Raw genomic sequence first — 21,860 nt, 5'->3', positions numbered from 1 at the left:
ATGATGTATTTCCCTGTATTCTCTTGGCATCATTTATTATTTCATTGCCAAGCTTGTTAACTATTAATAGAAATTCATTCCCTCTATATGATCACCTGCCGTAGTTGTAAGTGCCACCAGATGGCAGTAAACAGTCAACAATATTTTGGCAACTATTTGCGTTAGTACCTGTGGACCAATACTGCAGGAGGTAGCCCTGCACAGTTTCACCTCAGCCATGTGGTTAAGGTAAAGCCTCCTCTTTACTATAAAGACGATGAGCACAGAGACCAAGAGCAAGGGCTGTGGAGTCAAGGAGAGCAGGCTGCACAGCGTAGTTTTAAGAATATGGGTTTGGGGGACAGTCAGACACAGGTTTAAAACGCAGCAATTGCTGAGCATGGTGGCTCATGCCTATAATCCCAGCACTTTGGAGGCTGAGGATGGAGGATTGCTTGAGCTCAGGAGTTCAAGGCCAGTCTGGACAACACAGGGAGACCCCACCTCTATAAATAAATAAATAAATAAATAAATAAATAAATAAATAAGCAAGCCAGGCATAGTGACACATACCTGTAGTCCCACATACTTAGGAGACTGAGGAGGGAGGATCACTTGAGCCTGGGAGGTCGAGGCTGCAGTGAGCTATAATGGCACCACTGCACTCCAACCGGGCAACAGAGCGAGACCCTATCACAAACTTAGACAAAAAACCCAGCAGTGCCACTAACTATATGATCTCAGCCTTGTTTACTTCTCTGAGCCTCAGTTACCACCTCATGAAACAGGAGTAGTGCCACTCACGGGCTCTTTTGACAAGCCTCTTAACCTCTGATTCTTTATATGAAAGATGGGCATAACAATCACCCCTTCCTCCCAGAATTTGGAGTGAATGAAAGTGACAAAGCTAGTGTTAATTCTTAGCATAGTATCTGATGCATATAAATACTCAATAAATGTTAAATATTATCTAACATTATTATTACCTAAAAAAATTTTATTCTTTGCTAGGATAGGATTACACTACAAAAGGTCTTATCATTCAGAGTAAAATAATAGCAACATAATAACTACTTTTTATTCCTCAGACTGGTTTCCTGCATACTTTCCCTTTAGCTTCTAATTGCAAATCTTGTTCCCAAATTTAATTTAATGGCTTTTTAGCTTTACTTGGTTTTGTCAGGGCCTTAAGCCAGTTTCCATTTCCTATCTCTCCCTGGTGTTCACCCTCAGTCTCCAATTATATTCTAACCAAAGCAGGGATAGTCCATATAGCATCTTGTATGAATTAGACAAAAGTGTCCTACCTCAAAACACTGCAGTACTATATGTTGGGAAATCCTTGTAATACACTGATTTGTTAAAACAACAGCCATGTTACCATCAGGGCACACTCTGCAGGACCACACATGACAGCACTGGCTCACAAGTTTTTTCATCTGAATCCTCATGCTAACCTGGGGCTGAGGATTTCTGGAGCTTTGGTGTTTTTGTTTGCTTGCTTGTTTTTTCATTTCAAAGAAAATGTAAAAGCCCTCAAAAAGGCTTTTATTTATTTTTGTTGTTTGTTTGTTATTGAGACAGGATCTCATTCTGTCACCCAAGCTATAGGGCAGTGGCATTATCACAGCTCATTGCAGCCTTGACTCTCAGGCTCAAGTGATCCTCCCACCTTAGCCTCCCAAGTAGCTGGGACTACAGGTGTGTGTGCCGCTGTGCCCAGCAAATTTAATTTTTGTGTGTGTATGGTAGATACAGGGTCTCCTTATGTTGCCTGGGCTGGTCTCAAACTCCTGGGCTCAAGCGATCCTCCCACCTCAGCCTCCCAAAGAGCCGGGATTATAGGCACAAGCCACCACACTCCGTTAAAAAAGGTTTTAGAAATCAGAATCATCACAGTATAATTTCCATATACAGAAATTATTAAAATCCACCAAAAATTACTTTCTTTTTTCTCATACAGGGGCATGTGGCTTTTGTAGTAACTCAAGAAACTAATGAGTATTTGCTTTGGAATCCATCAACTGGCCAATGTTATAAGCAGTTTGACCCGTTTTGTCCCTTAAAAAGCGTAGATTGTTTGTTTGATGATAAAAATGTAAGTATATGGGGAAAAAAAGTCTTGAGTTATCTCCTCAAGAGTCACCCTGGCTACACACTAGAATCACCTGGGAACTTTAAATATGGAGAGTCTATCAGATTCCCTAGGGCATGGGGCCGGGGCAATCTTTTATCCTGAAAGCTCCTCCAGGTGCTTGTGTAGTGCCTTCAAGGATGAGAACCAATGAGGTAGTCTAATGATCATGAAACCCTAGAATCTCTTTATCTCCTGTCTCAGAAACCCCCTGGGATTCTGCCACTTCACTGAGTAGTAAGACTGTAAAATTTTGCTCCTTCCTTACCAACAATGGGCCTTGTGTTCCCGTGGACCTACACTAATGTTATGTTAATGTTTTCATAGGTCTGGTTTAATACTCAACAAAATAATACACCAATGGCTGTATTTTTTGACTATTCAAAGGAAAGTTTCTGGAAGCAGTTGCTTCCAAAAAACGTTCAAGGGACAAAAGTACAAAGCATACAGGTAAATCATATTTTCCCAGGTGTGTCTATATGAGAGTTACCATTGCTTCTAATCTTTACTAATTGTGAAAGCTCTTATTATGTTTTATAGTTGGTTGCTTACTGAAATATTTGGCAATATTAATAAAAAACTAGTTTTCTCTGCCATCCAGCTCATGGGCTCTTTCCCCTACTTGCAAAAAAAATAAATTGAGAAGAAAGTGACATCTCAAATGCAAATTTAGATGCTAAAATAGAATTAAAATTTTTTCATCATAAAACATAACATATAATGTTCAAGATGTGTAGTAAGTTCTTACTCTGACCTAGCACTCCCGTGCCATATCTGTGGTAATGATCAAGTAGAAAAATTGACAAACAAAAAGCTTTCTGGACTTCCAACCATGATAGTTGTCTCCTGGAATAGAAACAGGACAGAAACACTAGCAGTGAGTAGGCTGGAGCAGCGATGGCAGCAAGATCTGAAAATGCTTCACGAAAGCCAGAGAACCAGAGCAAGCATCACTTTTTAAAGACAGGGACTGTGGTGGGGCTACTTTACTTCCATATTTTTGAAAGGAGATGGGAAGGAAAGCTGTAGACTCACTATCTGGGGCTCAGAGGATAGGAGACCAAGAAGTAACTCAATCACTACATGGTTTGGCTAATGGATCTGTGATGTACTCAGTATTACTTTGGGAAGGCACTAGAAATACCATGTCAACAGCTGTTTCTGGATCGAGGGCCAAGCTGTGGCAGGGTGTCGGCAATTGCAAAGTCCACAAATGAAGAGACAGGAGCCCAGAGGGAGGGAGGGAGAGAGAGAGAAAGGATAAGAGAGCAAAAGAACAATAGAAAAATTAGGCAAAAGACAATTCATAGAAGCAGTAACTTACATGCTAAACCTCACTCATAATCAAGGAAATACAATTTAAAACAATAAAATCATTGCTGGACATGGTGGCTTATGTCTGTAATCCCAACACTTGGAGTGGTTAAACCATGAGGATCACTTGAGGCCAGGAGTTCGAGACCAGCCTGGGCAGCATAGCAAGACCCTGTCTCTAAAAATAAAAACAAAAGAATTACCCAGGCATGGTGATGATGCACATGTGTAGTCCCAGTTACTCAGGACACTTAGGTGAGAGGACTGTTTGAGCCCAGGAGGTTGAGGTTACAGTGAGCTATGATTGCACCACCGCACTCCAGCCTAGGGGCCTACTGCAAGACCTTTTCTCTAAGATAAATAAACAAGAAAAACAATAAAACTATTTCACATACATAAAATTGGCAAAAAAAAAATGTGTGATTATACTAAGTGTTGGCAAAGAGGCAGAGAAGTGGTGGGAGCATATGTTTCTGTAAACGCTTTCAAAAGCAATATGGTGATAATACCTGGTAAAGGTAAAGATGCTCAACCTTTGATCTGCCAATTCAATCTTCTCAGTATATACCGCAGAGGAACATTCACAGGGAGACAAGTACAACTATGTTCATTATAGAATTGCTCGAAATAACAAAAATGTGAAAGAGTTAATCAACTGGAAAACAGTACATGAGTTGTGAAGTACTTACACAATGAAATCTAATGTATAGCAGTAAAAGATGAATGAACTGAGCCAATTTATAGTTGTTCCCAATTTGACTGTCAGTGCATTACATCAGAATCTCTGAGGGTGGAACCCACATGCCAGGAGCTTTGAAGGCTCTCCAGTTGATGCCAGTGTGCAGCCAAGGTTGAGAATCACTGGCCAAGAGGCATGCATATCTACATGAAAGAATATAAAAAATGTAATGCTGAGCAAAATAAAGACATGATATGGCACATACAGTACAAAACCATTTATGTGGAGTTTGAAAGCAATATATTGTTTATGTATATACAGATATGTGGTGATGTAGAAAAGCATTCATGGGAATGATAAATACCAAATTCAGATTAGAGGTTACTTTTGGGGAGAGAAAAAAAGGAACGAGATTAAGGAGCAGTATACAGAGTACTTCAAGTCTGTAGTATCTTATTTTTTAAAAGTCTAAAACAAATATGCAAGAATGCAAAGATCAGATGTAGCTAGGAGGTAGGTATGCCAGGTGAATGTTCATTACATTATTCTCTATGTTTGCCTGTATAGATTCAAGGCAATTCACACTATCAAAAAGAATGCATGGTGGCTGCGGGGGAAGAAATCAAAGAGGGCCAAAGTGTATAAAGTGATGGGTTTCTGACTGGGCACGGTGGCTTACGCCTGTAATCCTAGCACTTTGGGAGGCTGAGGCAGGCGGATCACTTAAGGTCAGGAGTTTGAGAACAGCCTGGCCAACATGATGAAATCCCATCTCTACTGAAGATACAAAAAAAAAAAAAAAAAAATTAGCTGAATGTGGTGGTGCACACCTGTAACCTCAGTAACTTGGGAGGCTGAGACAGGAGAATCACTTGAGCCCAGGAGGCAGAGGTTGCAGTGAGCTGAAATCGCACCACTGCACTCCAGTTTGGGCGACAGAGCGAGACTCTGTAGGAAAAAAAAAAAAAAAAAGTGATGGGTTTCTTTCTCCTTCAATATCTCTTTCCCAGTCTCAAAGAAGTCACTGTCAGTAGTTTTTCGTGCATCCTTCGAACATTCTCCATGCAGATGCAAGCATATATAGGTATTTTTATATTTCCTATTTGGAAAGTCATTTTAAGAAGGGGAAATGTGCTTCTCTCTCTTGAGCAAGCCACATTTAAAGCCTCTACAGCCCATATGTTGTTTTGCCCATCCCAAAGCTGTGACCAAAGCATTGCTGCCTCCCAGGGGGAGAATAATCTATTTCAAAATGAGGCTGTTGTTTGTTTAATGTATAATCATTCTCTTGTTCATTCAGGTGATATTTATTGATTTCCTGCTATGAGCCAGTATTATGTTAGATGTAGATACTACAAGAAAAAAGACATGTCTCAGTGTTCTTAGAACTTGGATTCTAGAGGAAGAAACAGAAGGGAACAAGCAAGTGCAGTACAGAGTGATGAATGCTGTTACAGAAGATATGACGGTGCTTTGAGGAGTGCACAGCAGGAGGCCCTGAGGGAGGGGAGTTGTAGGGGCTTCCTGGGAAAGAGTGATGAGAAGCATGAGTGAGGAAGGGTGAGCAGGAGCTGGCCTAGATAAAAGTCAGGAATGAGAATGGTCCCGAAAGACAGCAGGAACAGCGAATGGGAAGACCTGTAGTGGCAAGGAGATATCTGTCCAGGAGCTGAGAGGCCAGGCTGGCCAATGCTGGGGTGGACAGTCCTGGTGAGAATTTGGGCCTTTGTCCTCAGGGCAGACAGAAGCCAGCATCTCTAAGGCAAGGGCTTCTGTGATCAAAATTGTGTTTGTAAAAGCTACTCTGACTTAGGGCTGAAACTAAAGCCTTCTGCCAAGTTGAATCTATAAATATAAAACTCATAGTTGTGTTTAACTTGTATCTCTCTTTACTTCTTTCCTGTGGGTTCATGGCCCTCCATCTTCTGTCTTGCCACATACATCCCAGAATAAACCACTATCTAGAGTGAACACTATTACACACAATTGTGAACACAAATTTGAATGTGCGTGAGGAGAATGTGGGTACTCAGAAGTGGTGTTAACAGGGAACTCCCCTTGAAGTTTTGAAGGAAATGAGTGCCCAGAAAGAAAGAGGCCATTGCCAGAAAAGGAAAGGATAAACACACCATCAACTTCTCAAGTCAGCATAAACCAGGCCTCTTTTTCAGGCCTGAAGGTGGCCTAACTCATCCACAAGAGTTGCCCAGTGAGGGGTGGACAGCCACTGGGGACAGTAATCAGGGAATTCCATCCACCTGTCCTGTGTGAGATAGCTGCCAGCTCCTGCAAGATGATACAAAGTCATTCTTCCCTTCCTCAGTATCTCCCATCCCCTACCATGCTGTTCTGCAGGGCTCCTCCCTGTGCCTGGGACCATCTCTAATCCAGTGCTCCTCCACCATGGCAGGCATAAGAGCCAGCAGAAGGGGAGCTTGTTAAAACATAGGTTGCTGGGCCTCACCCACAGAGTTCCTGATTTAGTAATCTCAGGTGAGGGCCAAGAAGTTGTGTTTCCAACAAGTTCCCAGATGTGAGGTTGCCAGTCTGGAGGCCACAATTAGGAACCTAGAGGCCTATCAAATGTTGCCTCCTTTTTACACAACCCTCATTCCATTCACAAGGGGGAAACATCTGTCCCTGTCCCTGTCCCTACAGCTGCCTCTTGCTCAGCTCAGGAATACCCAAAGTAAAAACGGTCTAAACCCAGCCCCTTACTCTTTGTCCATGTGAGCTCTGCAAGGAGTTAAGGGTTGGGTTGGCAAGGAACTTGAGAAGTCCTCCTCTCCTCTCAGCAAATCCTGCCCAGGAAGGGAACTGGAAGAAATGTGGGATAGCACTCTTCCAGGCAAAGGCTTGGAGATAGGGGAGGTTGAGATGGATTCTCTCTCTCTCTCTCTCTCTCTCTCTCTCTCTCTCTCTCTCTCTTTCTGTGTGTGTGTGTATGTACGCACTGTGTACATACACACACACACACAAACACAAAGAACTGGCTTCTTCCAGCTGAAAGAAACAAATAATCAAAGAAGGAAGATGATCAACCATGTTAGAATGATAATAATATCTGATGTTTGTTGAGCATTCCTATGTGCCAGGGTTTACATGTATTACTTTATTTTAAAATCTTCACAAAACCCTAGAGCAGTAGGCACTATTATTATCCTTATCTTAAAGACTCAGAACAGAGAGGTAAAGACTTTGCCAAGGTCACAGTGGAAGACACCAGTGCAGCTGCCTAAGATTATTTGGTAGAATCTATAGCGTGTCAAATACTTGTTTGAAAAATGAATTGGGGCACCAGGTCTGTTTTACCCATGAAAATATATCTTTTGTAAACCCATCCCCCAGCCCCTGTTCTGGTGAAGCAGTGTGAAAATAAAAGGAAATGTTGTGGTCTGCATGTTACCTATGGAATTGAGTGTTTTTGCCACAGAAGCCTGGTTTGTCTTCCTCCTCATTATAGCTGGCATTCCAGGAGTGACGGTGATATAAACGTGGTCTCTAGAATCTATCCTGACTTTTGGTTGTCTATTTCAGCCTGAAGAAATAATGTATTTTGAAACTGATAAAAGCATGGTAGAAGATCTAAGGAATAGGTACTGTGTTTTCCCTAATCTCTTGTTGTTTACGTTTCAGTCTTCTGACCCACCCCATTCAAAATACCTGCTAGGTTAGCAGCAGAAGCATGAAAAGGGAGATTATAATATTTCCAGCTGGCCCAGTGGCTCACACCTATAATCCCAGTTTTCTGGGAAGCCAAGGTGGAAGGATCACTTGACCCTGGGAGTCTGAGACCAGCAACATAGGGAGACCTCATCTCTACTAAAAACAAAAACAAAAACAAAAAAAAATTAGCTGGGCATGATGGCATATACCTGTAATCTCAGTGACTAAGAGGAGAAAGATCACTTGGTCACAGGAATTTGGGGTTGCAATGAGGTATGATCACACAACATACCACTGTGTTTCAGCCTGGGCAACAGAGTGAGGCCTTGTGTAAAAAAGAAAAAAAAAAAAGTTCCATTGAACCACCTGACTCTTGTTACATCCATGGAAAAGTGGCCCCTCTGCCATCCAGGGCATTCTTTGATGGGACAGACTAATTAACTCTGGAAACATTGTGGCCCCCCCACTGGAAAGTTCTCAACATAGATGCCTGTTGAGCCTATAGTAATAATAATGCAGTAGTCAACACCTCTTGAAAGGACATGAAGGTAAATGACCCGTAACTTGACGTCTGGTAAAAACATCCCAGTTAGGCCGTAGAAACAGCAGTACTGCCACTGCTGGACACTTCCAGCCTCCCAAGCACCTACACATAAGTGCCTGAGGAAGTTAGTCAGTCAAGCCCAGAGGGCCACAGGCTTTGCAGCAGGACTCACTCCCAGGCCATGTGTGTCAGAGGCTTCTAGATCTGACTGTCTCCAGTGGCTCACACTCACATAGCAGGCTGGCATGGAAGCCACTACCAACAAAGCAACACACAGCATGACCAAAGCAACTTTGCTACTCCCTTTCTCACTAGCACACATCTCTCCCCAGCCCCCCACCTGTCATTCTTACTCCTCATTTCCCAGTTCTGAACAAAAAAGGAAGAAATGCAACAGGGAAATGGTTCCCAACTGGTTTTCATTATAATTGCTTATAGAAACTATTTAAAAATACAGATGTCAACGTCCCTGGATCAGTATCTGGAGGTGAAACATTTTGATAAGGCCCTACAGGTGATTCTGATGCATAGCCACTATTGAGACCCTCTACAAACTCCAAACTACTTAGTTGCACTATGAACTCAGCTAAGAAGAGACCTCCAGCACCTTCTTCTATAACACACACTGCAGTTAGAGAATCAATGCCACACAGTCATCCTGCACAGGGAGGCTTTTCAGGAGAGCCCCATCAACCAACCCGCACTGTGTCCCCTCTCTCTCCTCCCTGGCATATTCATCCCCAGGCACTGTTCTAGGGCCTGGATATATATGGGTAAAAATCCCTGCCCTTCTGGAGCTTACATTCAAATAGGGGGAAGCTGATCACCAAACTTACCTGTCCAATGCCTTGTTTCCTCCCAACTCTGCTTGCTAAATTAACTCATGTAATAATCCCATCCCTGCTAACATCATCCCAGACCAGATGTCTGGATTTTCATAAGGGCAGTTTCTTGGAAACAAAATGTCCAAGTCAAAGTCTTGAAAAGTAGGAATGTCAACCCAGTAATCAGATGGTAGATGTTAAATCACACCCAGTAGGCAGCTGCCTACACATGGGTAACTGGAAGAGAGATGTGCCTTGGAGAGTTAATTGCCGGCTATCCCCAAGAGGCTTCTTGTCTTCCCAAGCCAAGTGAGAGCCTGCCTCTCCCCAACTTCATTAATGTGAATGATGGCAGACACCTCTAGCTATAGAGGTCTGGTTTCCTCCTAAGTCCAAAAAGTATCATTCTCATACTTGAATAAAAGTCACAGGCCAGTCATGGTGGGATTACACCTGTAATCCCAGCACTTTGGAAGGCCGACTGAGGGCGGATCACCTGAGGTCAGGAGTTCGAGACTAGTCCTGGCCAACATGGTGAAACCCCATCTCTACTAAAAATACAAAAATTAGCCAGCTGTGGTGGCAGGTGCCTGTAATCCCAGCTACTCGGGAGGCTGAGGCAGGAGAATTGCTTGAACCCGGGAGGCAGAGGTTTCAGTGAGCCAAGATCTCACCATTGCACTCTAGCCTGGGGGACAAGAGTGAGACTTTATCTCAAAGAAAAAAAAAGTCACAAAACTCTTATGACATTTACTAAATGAGTTATAACGTCATAAAATTACCTTTGGATTCTTACCTTAGGATCGAAAGGACTCTGAAGAGTAAAGTGATGGAATGGCGACCTAAACACCCAACACATTGGAATCGACAATGTACTTTTATTTTGCGACAAATCCTTCCTAAGCTGGAATTTGGCATAGGAAGCTTTGTTTCATCTGAAGGAGATAATGAATTTGAAAGAATACTACAATTTTATTGGGTTTGTATATGACTTAATGCATTAGTGACATTTGTTTTATCTATGTTGTTAATTGCTAAATAATAGCAGTCTTAAATATTTCTGAAATGCCTTTTATCTTGATCCTTAAAGATAGATGCTGTAGCATTAAAATACACTTACTGAAGAATCAATATTGTTAAAATGTCCATACTACCCAAAGCAATCTACAGATTCAATGCAATCCTTATTAAAATACTAATGACATTCTTCACAGAAATAGAAAAAACAATCCTAAAATTTACGTGGAACCACAAAAGACCCAGAATAGTCAAATCTATCCTAAGCAAAAAAAAACCCACAAAACTGCAGGAATCACATTACCTGATTTCAAATTATACTATAGAGCTATAGGAACCAAAATAGCATGGTACTAGCATTAAAACATAGACCAATGGAACAGAATAGAGAACCCAGAAACAAATCCACACACCTAAGTGAACTCATTTTCAGCAAAGGCACCAAGAACATACATTGGGGAAAAGACAGTCTCTTCAATAAATGATGCTGGGAAAACTGCATATTCATTTATGCAGAAGAATGAAACCTAGGCCCTCATATCTCACCTTATGCAAAATCACATCAAGCTGGACTAAAGAGTTAATTTAAGGCCTCAAACTATGAAATTGCTACAAGAAAACATTGGCGAAAGCCTCTAGGACATTGGTCTGAGCAAAAATTTCTTGAGTAATACCCTGTGAGCATAGGCAACCAAAGAAAAAATGGACAAATGGGATCACATCTAGTTAAAAAGCTTCTACACAACAAAGGAAGCAATCAACAAAGTGAAAAGATTGAGAGAAAATATTCAGAAACTACCAATCTGACAAGGGATTAATAACCAGAATATATGAAGGGCCCAAACAACTATAAGAAAAAAAAATCTGATTTTTAAAATAAATGGGCAAAAGACTTGAATAGACATTTCTCAAAAGAAGACATACAAATGACAAACAGGCATATGAAAAGGTGCTCAACAACAACATTGATCATCAGAGAAATGCAAATCAAAACTAAATGAGGTATCATGTCACCCCAATTAAAATGACTTTTATTCAAAAGATAGACAATAACAAATTCTGGAGAGGATGTGGAGAAAAGGAAACCTTCATACACTGTTAGTGGGAATGTAAAATTAGTACAACCACTATCGAGAATAGTTTAGAGATTCCTCAAAAAACTAAAAATAGAGCTACCACAGGATCTAGCAATCCCACTGCTGGGTATATACCCAAAAGAAAGGACATGAGTATACTGAAGACATGCCTGCACTCCCATGTTTGTTGCAGCACTGTTCACAAGAGCCAAGATTTGCAAGCAACCTAAGTCTCCATCGATAGATGAATGGATAAGGAAAATGTGGTGAATATACACAATAGAGTACTCTTCAGCCAGTAGAATGAGATCCTGTCATTTGCATCAACATGGATGGAACCGGAGGTCATTATGTTAAGTGGAATTAGGCACAGAAAGACAAACATCACATGTTCTCACTTATTTGTGGGATCTAAAAATCGAAACAATTGAACTCATGGAGATAGAGAGTAGAAGCTTACCAGAGGCTGGGAAGGGGAGTGGGGGGTTCGGAGGGAGGTGGGGAATGGGTAATGGATACAAATAGAAAGAATGAGTAAGACCTAGTATTTGATAGCACAACAGGGTAACTATAGTCAATCATAATTTAATTGCACATTTAAAAATAACTAAAAGAGTATAACTGAATTGTTTATAACACAAAGGATAAATGCTTGGGGGTATGGATAGCCCGTTTTCCATGATGTGACCATTATGCATTGCATCATTGCATGCCCATGTCAAAATATCTTCTCATGTACCATATATATACACACACACATATATATAGTATATATATACACACATATATATAGTATATATATACACACATATATAATAGTATATATACACACATATATAATAGTATATATACACACATATATAATAGTATATATATACACACTATATATAGTGTGTATATATATATACTATGCACCCACAAAAATTAAAAATTAAAAAAATGCATTTACTTATAAACCAAAAGACTTCAAATGTATTGAAGAATTATTACTAGGACTGTATTGCATGGCATTAACTTGGAAACAGTTATATGTTTTATGATGTATAAATTACAGGTTTTGCAAAGAGATGTCCAAAAGGAAACCACTTGCAACCAAAAAACAAAAACAAAAAATCTCTAGTAATAGATCAATTCCCTGTTATTGGTTCTGGGCAAGAGGACTCCAGGCAAGCTTCAGTATCTTCTACATGTGAATTACAGTGGTCCCTTGGTATCATTAGGAGATTTATCTCAGGACCCCCCACAAATACCACAATCCAGAGATGCTCAAATCCCTTATATAAAATGCCATAGTCTTTGCATATAATCTATGTACATCCTCCTGTATACTTCAAGTCACCTCTAGATTACTGATAATACCTGACACAATAGTTAGGTATTATAAGTAATAATTATAAATAGTTACACTATATCATTTTCTATTTGTTTTTTATTGTTGTTTTGTTTGTTTTGCGATGAGGTCTCAGTCTGTCACCCAGGCTGGAATATAGTGGTGTCATCATAGTTCACTGTAGCCTCAAACTCCTGTGCTCAAGCAGTCCTCCTGCTTCAGCCTTCTGAGTAGCTGGGGCTACAGTACTTGCCACTATGCCTGGCTAATTTTTAAAATATTTTTGTAAAGGTGGGGTTCCACTATATTGCCCAGACTGGTCTTGAACCGCTGGGCTCAAATGATCCTCCAGCTTTAGCCTCCTAAAGAGCTGGGATTACAGGATGAGCCACTGTGCCCAGCCTGCTATTTTTTATTTTTTATTTTTTCTGGATATTTTCAATTTGTGGTTGGTTGAATCCTCAAATGCGAAACCCATGGATATGAAGGGCCTATTGTACTTCTAAATTTATACATTCAGTCAGGCCACTGACATCTTTTTGGATGGTAAAAAGACATCTCAAACTCAGCAAGTCCATAAATAAACATGGTGGGCATCTAGTATATTGTTAGGGTCCTCCTTTCCTTCTACTCTACCCCAAGCTCTGGGTATCCTTTCACCTCTTCTTCCCTATAAACTGGCCCAGTGGGTTTTTGAAAACCTCAGCCTCCCAAGAGATAGACTCTGTCCCCTTACCATGCAATAGACTAGAGGGTGTCTGCTAGGGAACTCTCTGAGATGAAGTAAGGAATCTATTGGGAGTTGAGTACTTAGTTGGGAAGGGAGGGATCTACAGGCACTATTCACTCATGAACGGGGCAAGTTGTTTTTGCTTTGCTTTGCTTTATTTTAAAGCTTATAAACAATAGAAATTTGTTTCCCATGGTTCTGGAAGCTGGGAATTCCAAGATCAAAGTGCTAGCAGACCTCAGAAATAATATCACACCTCTACAGCCATCTGATCTTTGACAAACCTGACAAAAACAAGAAATGGGGAAAGGATTCCCTATTTAATAAATGGTGCTGGGAAAATTGGCTACCATAAGTAGAAAGCTGAAACTGGATCCTTTCCTTACTCCTTATACGAAAATTAATTCAAGATGGATTAGAGACTTAAATGTTAGACATAAAACCATAAAAACCCTAGAAGAAAACCTAGATAATACCATTCAGGACATAGGCATGGGCAAGGACTTCATGTCTAAAACACCAAAAGCAATGGCAACAAAAGCCAAAATTGACAAATGGGATCTAATTAAACTGAAGAGCTTCTGCACAGCAAAAGAAACTATCATCAGTTTGAACATCAGAGTGAACAGGCAACCTACAGAATGGGAGAAAATTTTTGCAATCTACTCATCTGACAAAGGGCTAATATCCAGAACCTATAAAGAACTCAATAAAATTTACAAGAAAAAAACAAACAACCCTGTCAAAAAGTGGGCAAAGGATATGAACAGACACTTCTCAAAAGAAGACATTCATACAGCCAACAGACACATGAAAAAATGCTCATCAGCACTGGCCATCAGAGAAATGCAAATCAAAACCACAATGAGATACCATCTCACACCAGTTAGAATGGCAATCATTAAAAAATCAGGAAACAACAGGTGTTGGACAGGATGTGGAGAAATAGGAACACTTTTACACTGTTGGTGGGACTGTAAACTAGTTCAACCATTGTGAAAAACACTGTGGGGATTCCTCAAGGATCTAGAACTAGAAATACCATATGACCCAGCCATCCCATTACTGGGGATATACCCAAAGGATTGTAAGTCATGCTGCTATAAAGACACATGCACACGTATGTTTATTGCAGCACTATTCACAATAGCAAAGACTTGGAATCAACCCAAATGTCCATCAGTGACAGACTGGATTAAGAAAATGTGGCACATATACACCATGGAATACTATGCAGCCATAAAAAAGGATGAGTTTGTGTCCTTTGTAGGGACATGGATGCAGCTGGAAACCATCATTCTCAGCAAACTATCGCAAGAACAGAAAACCAAATACCGCATGTTCTCACTCATAGGTGGGAACTGAACAATGAGATCACTTGGACACAGGAAGGGGAGCATCACACACCAGGTCCTATTGTGGGGAGGGGGTAGTGGGGAGGGATAGCATTAGGAGATATACCTAATGTAAATGATGAATTAATGGGTGCAGCACACCAACATGGCACATGTATACATATGTAACAAACCTGCATGTTGTGTACATGTACCCTAGAACGTAAAGTATAATAAAAAAACAAACAAACAAAAAAATTGACAAAGAAAAAAAGTGCTAGCAGAAAAGGGGCTCTTGTACATGTAATACACCTTCTTGCTGTTTCCTCATGTGGTAAAAGAAGCAAGGCAGGTTTTGCTTTGTTTTTAGTAGAACTAGGGGATAAACAGATAACAAAGCAGAAATATAAGCCAAGGTTTAAAATGTGGAGTACCTATGTAAAATGATCAATTTAGTAATACATAGTCTACAATAATAAAACTGGACTAAACCCTGCAGCCCATGCTCAAATCCTAGTTTAACTACTCAGTAGCTTTGACCTAGGGCAAGTGACCAAATCTCTCTATACCCTCTACTCCATTAGAAAACAGGAATTTTTTAAAAAGTTATCTATTCTATCATTGTTTTGAGGATTATGTGAGTTAATAATTACCATAGCACCCAACACCTATTAAGTATTTAGTAAATGCTATCTATTTATTTTCTTCTATGTGCCAGGCATTGTGCTGGGCACTGGAGTTATAGTAGTACACAGGACAGATAACAGTCTTGTACATCTGCAGAGATTATGGGTTAGAGAGAGACCAGAAAACAGGTAACTGCAATATATTTTATTAAATAAGCTCAGGGAAGGACAGTGTGCTACACAACCACATGGGAAGAGCATGTGAACAGATTTAAGGATCAGGAAAATCATCCTGAGCTAAGCAATTACAGTGTGAAAGAATGGTTGTCATCTATGCATTATTAAATAGGTAATTTTCCATAGGACCATGTTCCACAATCCTTTAATCCCGTCATGTAGTAGTCGCCTAGTAAACATAAGCTGAATCGATGTTGAATAAACTGTTCTGAAATTCTCACTTAAATCCCCCATATGTAGAATCAAGTAATTTTCTCACCAGCAGTTTGCTGTCTAGAAAGTTTGTGGAATATTACCTGTGCAGGCTTTGGACTCAGACCTGGTGGTGCTTCTATCTATCTGTAAAGTAAGGATTATAATAATACCTACCTCATAGGGTTGTTTGAGAATTAAATATGTATGTGAAGCATTTAACTGTACCTAGAACATAGTTTAGCACCCACAGACAACTATGATAGTATTTTATGAGTACTATTTCTTTGAGGTTTTTGTGATCTTTTTGCATACAGTAATTCCAGATTACCCAGTTGTAATGTGGGTTTATGTGCTGTTCTGTCTTTGATCCAGGTCACAGGATTTCCCATCCAGATGCCATACACTGATGTACAGTCAATTATTGATGCTGTTTATCAAACTGGAATCCACTCTGCTGAATTTCCCCAGACAGAGTTTGCTTTAGCTGTATACATTCACCCATACCCAAACAACATATTATCTGTGTGGGTCTATTTGGCTTCCTTAGTTCCACATCAATGAAAAGGAAGCAGAGCAAAGTAAAAGATTGTACTATAGGCCTCTAGTACCAACAAAAACTTTTCTGGTACCTTGAGATTTTGCTGTTTATTCTCAAGTCCAGCTAAGTGCTGGGCCCAATTTTTTATTCACTTACAGAGTTGGGCACTATGGAGACTCACACCCCTGAGTGAGTCTTTGAGGAGGAGTCTAGATGAACTTCTCACCAGAGACCTCTCCAGGTAGGACCTTTGGATAGTCTGGCTGTCTTGGGTCACTGTCTGCAGTAGGTCTTATTCTGGGAAAGAAGCAATTTTGGCCTCTTCTCCTAAGGCCAATGTTTCTCAAATTGTAGAATTCACACCATCTCCATTTGAATCATCTGGAGAGCCTTGTTGAAAATGCAGATTACTAGATCCCACTCAAGACCGACTGAATCAGCACCTCTGGGAGTGAAGCTATAGAACCTGCATTATTTTCAACTAGCTCCCCAGATAATTCTGATGCACTGTTATGAGGGAGAGCACAGCCTTATAGAATGTTGTCAGTACTAAACTAAGGCTGGTACATTTGATGCTGGGTCTGATACAATTCAAGATGGAAGCTGCTCAAGTGGAAAACTAAAGTCATTGCCTCTCGTGAATAAAATGTTTATTTCACTGGTAAAGAAAAAAAAAGAAAGAAAATCTACCATGTTGGGCTGATGTTGGCTTCTAGAAGCTTCTCAAAAGTTTGCACTTGGGATGCTACTGACATGTAATTCTTACAGCTCCAAGTATTTGGAAGGAACTCCCAGGAAACTCTAATCTAATTTCTCCCAATTCTGTGAGGGAGGAAATGGTCTTGACAAATCTCAGGACTCCTTTTTTCCTTAGTGAGCAGCCCCCAACTCTGCCTCTGGCACTTTTTGCTGCCTTGCTTTCTTAGTAGTGGCTTATCTAGATCCTAAGAGCCCCTCAAGAAAGACTGGACAGGTCTAAGTAGGAAGCACTATACTTTCTTCTAGTTGATTGTTTTGTTCTTCATTAAAAGAAATGTGTTTATATAATTTCCTTACATATGACAAAACAACTTGTCAAAAAGAAATAATCAAGGAATATGCATTTCCAGAGGTCGACCAGAGCAGTTTTGTATGAGGTAAAGATAAGAGAACATTCACCTCTCCCATTGCAGAACCACTGAGGTTTCTTGGTTCACTCCCACAAGCAGAGAGCAGAGACCCCAAATTTATCTGCAGGGAATACCCAATCTATATCCGTTTCCTAAATGTTCATGGGCTGGTGCCAGAAAAGGCCTCACTTATTTGTGCTGATGTTAGTCTTGGACCAAGCTTGAGATTACTAGAAGAGGCAAAGTAGGGACATGGGTGAAGGAATGTTTTTTTCTCCCAGGTTAAAACCTAACTGTATGTATCTTGTGGCATGCATAAGAAAACTGATCAGAATTTTTACTTTTATTTGCATGTTTTTGTTTAAATTTAATGTGAAGTTTTATTATTAAACAAGTCCCCCACTTTGATTGATTTAGCACAAAATGATGCTGATGGAAGGATGAGGATGCCAAAGACAGGCTGAATTCATACAACTCATTTCTGTACAGCTTTGAATATTTACATAGCTATTTTATTAGTTGTTCATGGTTTTTAGAATTGATAGGCTGCTGCAAGTGTTCATAGGAAGGCATGGAGGACCTTTCTATATTGTATCCTTTTTACATGTGTGTTACTTTTTCAATTAAATTTTTTCCTGAAAATCATGAAATTATCTGTAATGAATCTTTTTTTCATTAAAACGTTTCAAAATACATGATTTTAAGTGGAATGTATAATTGCAAAGTTCTTTATATCATTCCATAACTAACTACAGGGCATCTGTTACATGCCAGATACTGTGTATTATCTATTTAATAATGTGCTGGAGCACAGTGATGAAAAGACAAAGACTCTACCGGTGTGAGGCTGACATGTTTAAAGAAGAAACAAACCACAGCAAGTAAGTGAGAAGAGTTCAGGGTGTGATGAGTGCTCTAAAGGAAACAAATAGGATAGGATGATAGAGAAGGACTTTGGTAGGGATGAAGGTGTAAGCAGAGCAGTCAGGGAAGGCCTAAGGAGGTAACATTTAAGCTGATATTTTTTAAATGATTTAACATTAGAATTGCATTCAGTTGCATGTAACAGAAACCTAACCACAGTAGCTTAACCAAACAGGGATTATTTTTCACATATCTGCAAGTCCAGAAGAGGCAGTCCAAGTTTGGTGCAAGAGGCCTACTAACTTCATCCTATTGCTTTGTCATCTCTAAAGAGACTTCTATTTTTTAGCCCAGTGGCTTTCAAATTTCAGCAGGTATAAAAATCACCTGAAGGGCTTGTTGAAACACAGATTGCTGGGCCCCACCCCCAGGGTTTCTGATTCAGTGGGTCTAGGGTGATGTCTGATAATTTGCATGTGTAAGTTCCCTGGTGATGCTAAGACGGCTGATCTGGGGAGCACACTTTGAGAACCTCAGTTCTACCTTCACAACCATTTTCATGGCTTAAAAATGCAGAAAAGGAAGGGGAAGACAGAGGATGCCAACTGGTTCCATTCTTTTAAGAAAGCTTACCAAGAAGCCATGCCAGTAACTTCTACTTACATCTCTTTGGCCAGAACTGTATCACTCCTAGTCATAAGGTAGCCTGGGAGATCAAGTATTTTAAATGAACATATTGCTCTTCCAACTAAAGTCAGTATCCTATTGGTAAGGAAGAAGGAGAGGGTGGCTGTTGGGTAGGCAAATCACGGAGTCTGCCACAGATGAGAGGAAGCCAGTCATGCAAAGACCGGTGGCAAAACGCATTTGAGGTAGAGGGAACTGTGACTGTGAAGTCCTTCAGTCCAGAAAGAGACACCTGGGGAGGGGAGAGTAGTAGCACATAAGTCTGGAGAGGTAGATAGGACCAGATCACATAGGTCTTGGTAAAGAGTTTAGATTTTATTTACAGTGCAATAGGAAATCATTGAAAAGTTTTAAGCAACTGAATAAAATAATATTTTTCTTTTTTATATTTGAAATTACTTTAAAAACTATTTTTTACAGATACTCATTATTTTATATAAGTGCATAAATGTCATGTTTTTTGAAATGCAGGTTTTATTTTTCTTTCCTGGTTTTCGCTTGGGTCCCTGTCCACTGCTCTTCTCTCCCCCACCCACATTGTTCACTTCTTCTACCTTCTTAGCAACCATGTTGTATGTATCCTTTCACTTCACCAACATTCTCAAATATTCATATGCCAATACACACACATATGCACATATATGCATCTGTCTTAGAAAAATGAGATGACATGATGTATGTTTTTCTGTATATTGCTTTTTTCCTTCAAAAATAATACAACCCCTCCAAGTGAACTATTCATGTTTCCTAAAGGATGCATAACATTCTACAGTGTGGGCAGGACCACTGCATACACTTAAGGAGGTTATGCACCACATGACTCAAAAGTTTATGTGCACAGACCCCTAGAGTTGTGTAGTATGTAGAAACCTTGGTTGTAAATGTTATTTATTATAACTTTTTCAACCATTCTCCTACTGATGGGAATTTCTTTTGGTCCACTTGGTTGACATGTTTATTTTTCCTATATCCTTGCTACTTTTGTGTCTATGAGTTCTATTACTGAAAGAGGAGTGTGAAGTTGCCAACTGTAATTATGATTTTCTCCATTTCTTTTTGTTTGTTTGTTTGTTTTGAGGAGTCTCACTCTGCCACTCAGGCTGGACTTCAGTGGCACAATCTCAACTCACTGCAACCTCCACCTCCCAGGTTTAAGCAATTCTCCTGCCTCAGCCTCCTAAGTAGCTGGGATTACAGGTGTTTGCCACAATGCCTGGCTGATTTTTGTACTTTTAGTAGAGATGAGGTTTCGCCATGTTGGCCAGGAAGTTTATTTCTTCTTTCAGTTTTGTTAGTTTTTGTTTCATGTATTTTAAGTTCTATTGTTAGATGGACACACATTTAGGATTTATGTCTCCTTAATGAATTTTTATCATTACACAATATCCCTCTTTAGTCTTAGTAATTTTCTTTGCTCTGAAGTCTGTTTTGTCTGATGTTAATGTAGCTACTCCAGCTTTCTTTTGATTAGGGCTTATGTGTTATATATATTTTCATTTTTTATTTTTAACATACCTATATAACATTTGAAATGAGTTTCTTGTAGACAGCATATACCTGAGTTATGGGGTTTTTTTTTTGTTTTGTTTTTTGAGATGTAGTCTCGCTCTGTCGCCAGGCTGGAGTGCAGTGGTGCAATTTCAGCTCACTGCAACCTCCGACTCCTGGGTTCAAGCGATTCTCCTGCCTCAGCCTCCCGAGTACCTGGGATTACTGGTGTGCACCACCATGCCCAGCTAATTGTTTGTATTTTTAGTAGAGATTGGGTTTCACCATGTTGGCCAGGATGGTCTCAATCTCCCGACATCATGATCTGCCCACCTCGGCCTCCCAAAGTGTTGGGAGTACAAGCGTGAGCCACCGCACCCGGACTATGGTATTTTTTATACCCTCTAATAATCTCTTTTTTAATTGGTGTGTTTACACTTAATGTAATTATTGGTATGTTTGGACTTAGATCTATCATTTCATTATTTGCATTTCATTTGCTGTTTCAGTTCCACTGTTTCCTCTTTCCTGCTTTCTCAGGTTATTTGAACATTTCTTAGTATTTCATTTTAATGTATCTATTATATTTTTGACTATGTGTTTTTGTATATATATTTTTAAGTTTTTCTAGGGATTACCCTAATACACATTTAACTTTTCACAGCCTACACAGAATCTACTTTTTACACTTTTAAGTGGAATGTAGAAATCTTACCACATACTCATCTGTTCTTCTGCTTTTATGGTATAATTGTCTAATATATTGTATCTGTTGAAGTATATGCTGAAAACACTAGAAGACAATGTTCACAATTTTGCTTTTAACCATCAAATGTATTTTAAAGAACTCAGTGGAAAAGAATGTTTACCCAGACATTTATCACTCTGTTGTTCTTCCTTCATTCCTGATGTGCCAAGTTTCCTTCTGGTATTATTTCCCTTCTGTTTAAAAAAATGTCCTTTCGCAATTCTTTTAGAGCAGGTTTACTGACAACAAATCTTTGTTTTCTTTCATCTGTGAATGTCTTTAATTTCATTTCTGAATGATATTTTTGCAGGATATAGAATTCTGGGCCTGACAGTTCTTTTCTCTCAGGACCTAAAAAAAATTTCAACCTTTATTTTAGATTAAGGGGGTATATGTGTAGGTTTGTTACATGGATATATTGAATGATGCTGAGGTTTGAGATATGAATGAGCCCATCACTCAGGAAGTGAGGATAGTAACCAAGTTTTTCAATCTTTCCCCCTTCTCTCCCTCCCTGCTGTAGTAGTACCCAGTGTCTATTGTTGCCATCTTTATGTCCATGAGTACCCAATGTTTTGCTCCCACTTGCGAGAATATGTGATATTTGATTTTCTGTTCCTGCATTAATTCACTTAGGATAATGGTCTCCAGCTGCAACCATGTTGCTGCAGAGGACATGATTTCCTTCTTTGTTGTGGCACCTCAGCATTTAAAAAATTTTGTTCTACTTCTCTCTGGTCC

At 39.8% G+C, this 21,860-nt stretch overlaps 1 protein-coding gene across 1 annotated transcript in view; it reads left to right on the top strand.

Annotated features, from left to right (window-relative positions):
• Positions 1-16,915, top strand: part of CC2D2B (coiled-coil and C2 domain containing 2B) — a 143,099-nt gene extending 126,184 nt beyond the window's left edge. The window contains 5 exon segments of the mRNA XM_030940402.1: positions 1,943-2,077; positions 2,441-2,563; positions 7,644-7,702; positions 9,942-10,119; positions 16,058-16,915. Coding sequence (XP_030796262.1) covers positions 1,943-2,077; positions 2,441-2,563; positions 7,644-7,702; positions 9,942-10,119; positions 16,058-16,246 — 684 coding nt within the window. The 3' untranslated portion in view covers positions 16,247-16,915.
• The last annotated feature ends 4,945 nt before the right edge of the window (positions 16,916-21,860 follow it).

Source organism: Rhinopithecus roxellana, chromosome 11 (assembly GCF_007565055.1).
Source record: "Rhinopithecus roxellana isolate Shanxi Qingling chromosome 11, ASM756505v1, whole genome shotgun sequence".
NCBI classification, from domain to species: domain Eukaryota; kingdom Metazoa; phylum Chordata; class Mammalia; order Primates; family Cercopithecidae; genus Rhinopithecus; species Rhinopithecus roxellana.
The sequence above is the reverse complement of the archived record's forward strand: the minus strand, read 5'-3'. Positions and strand labels throughout refer to the sequence as shown.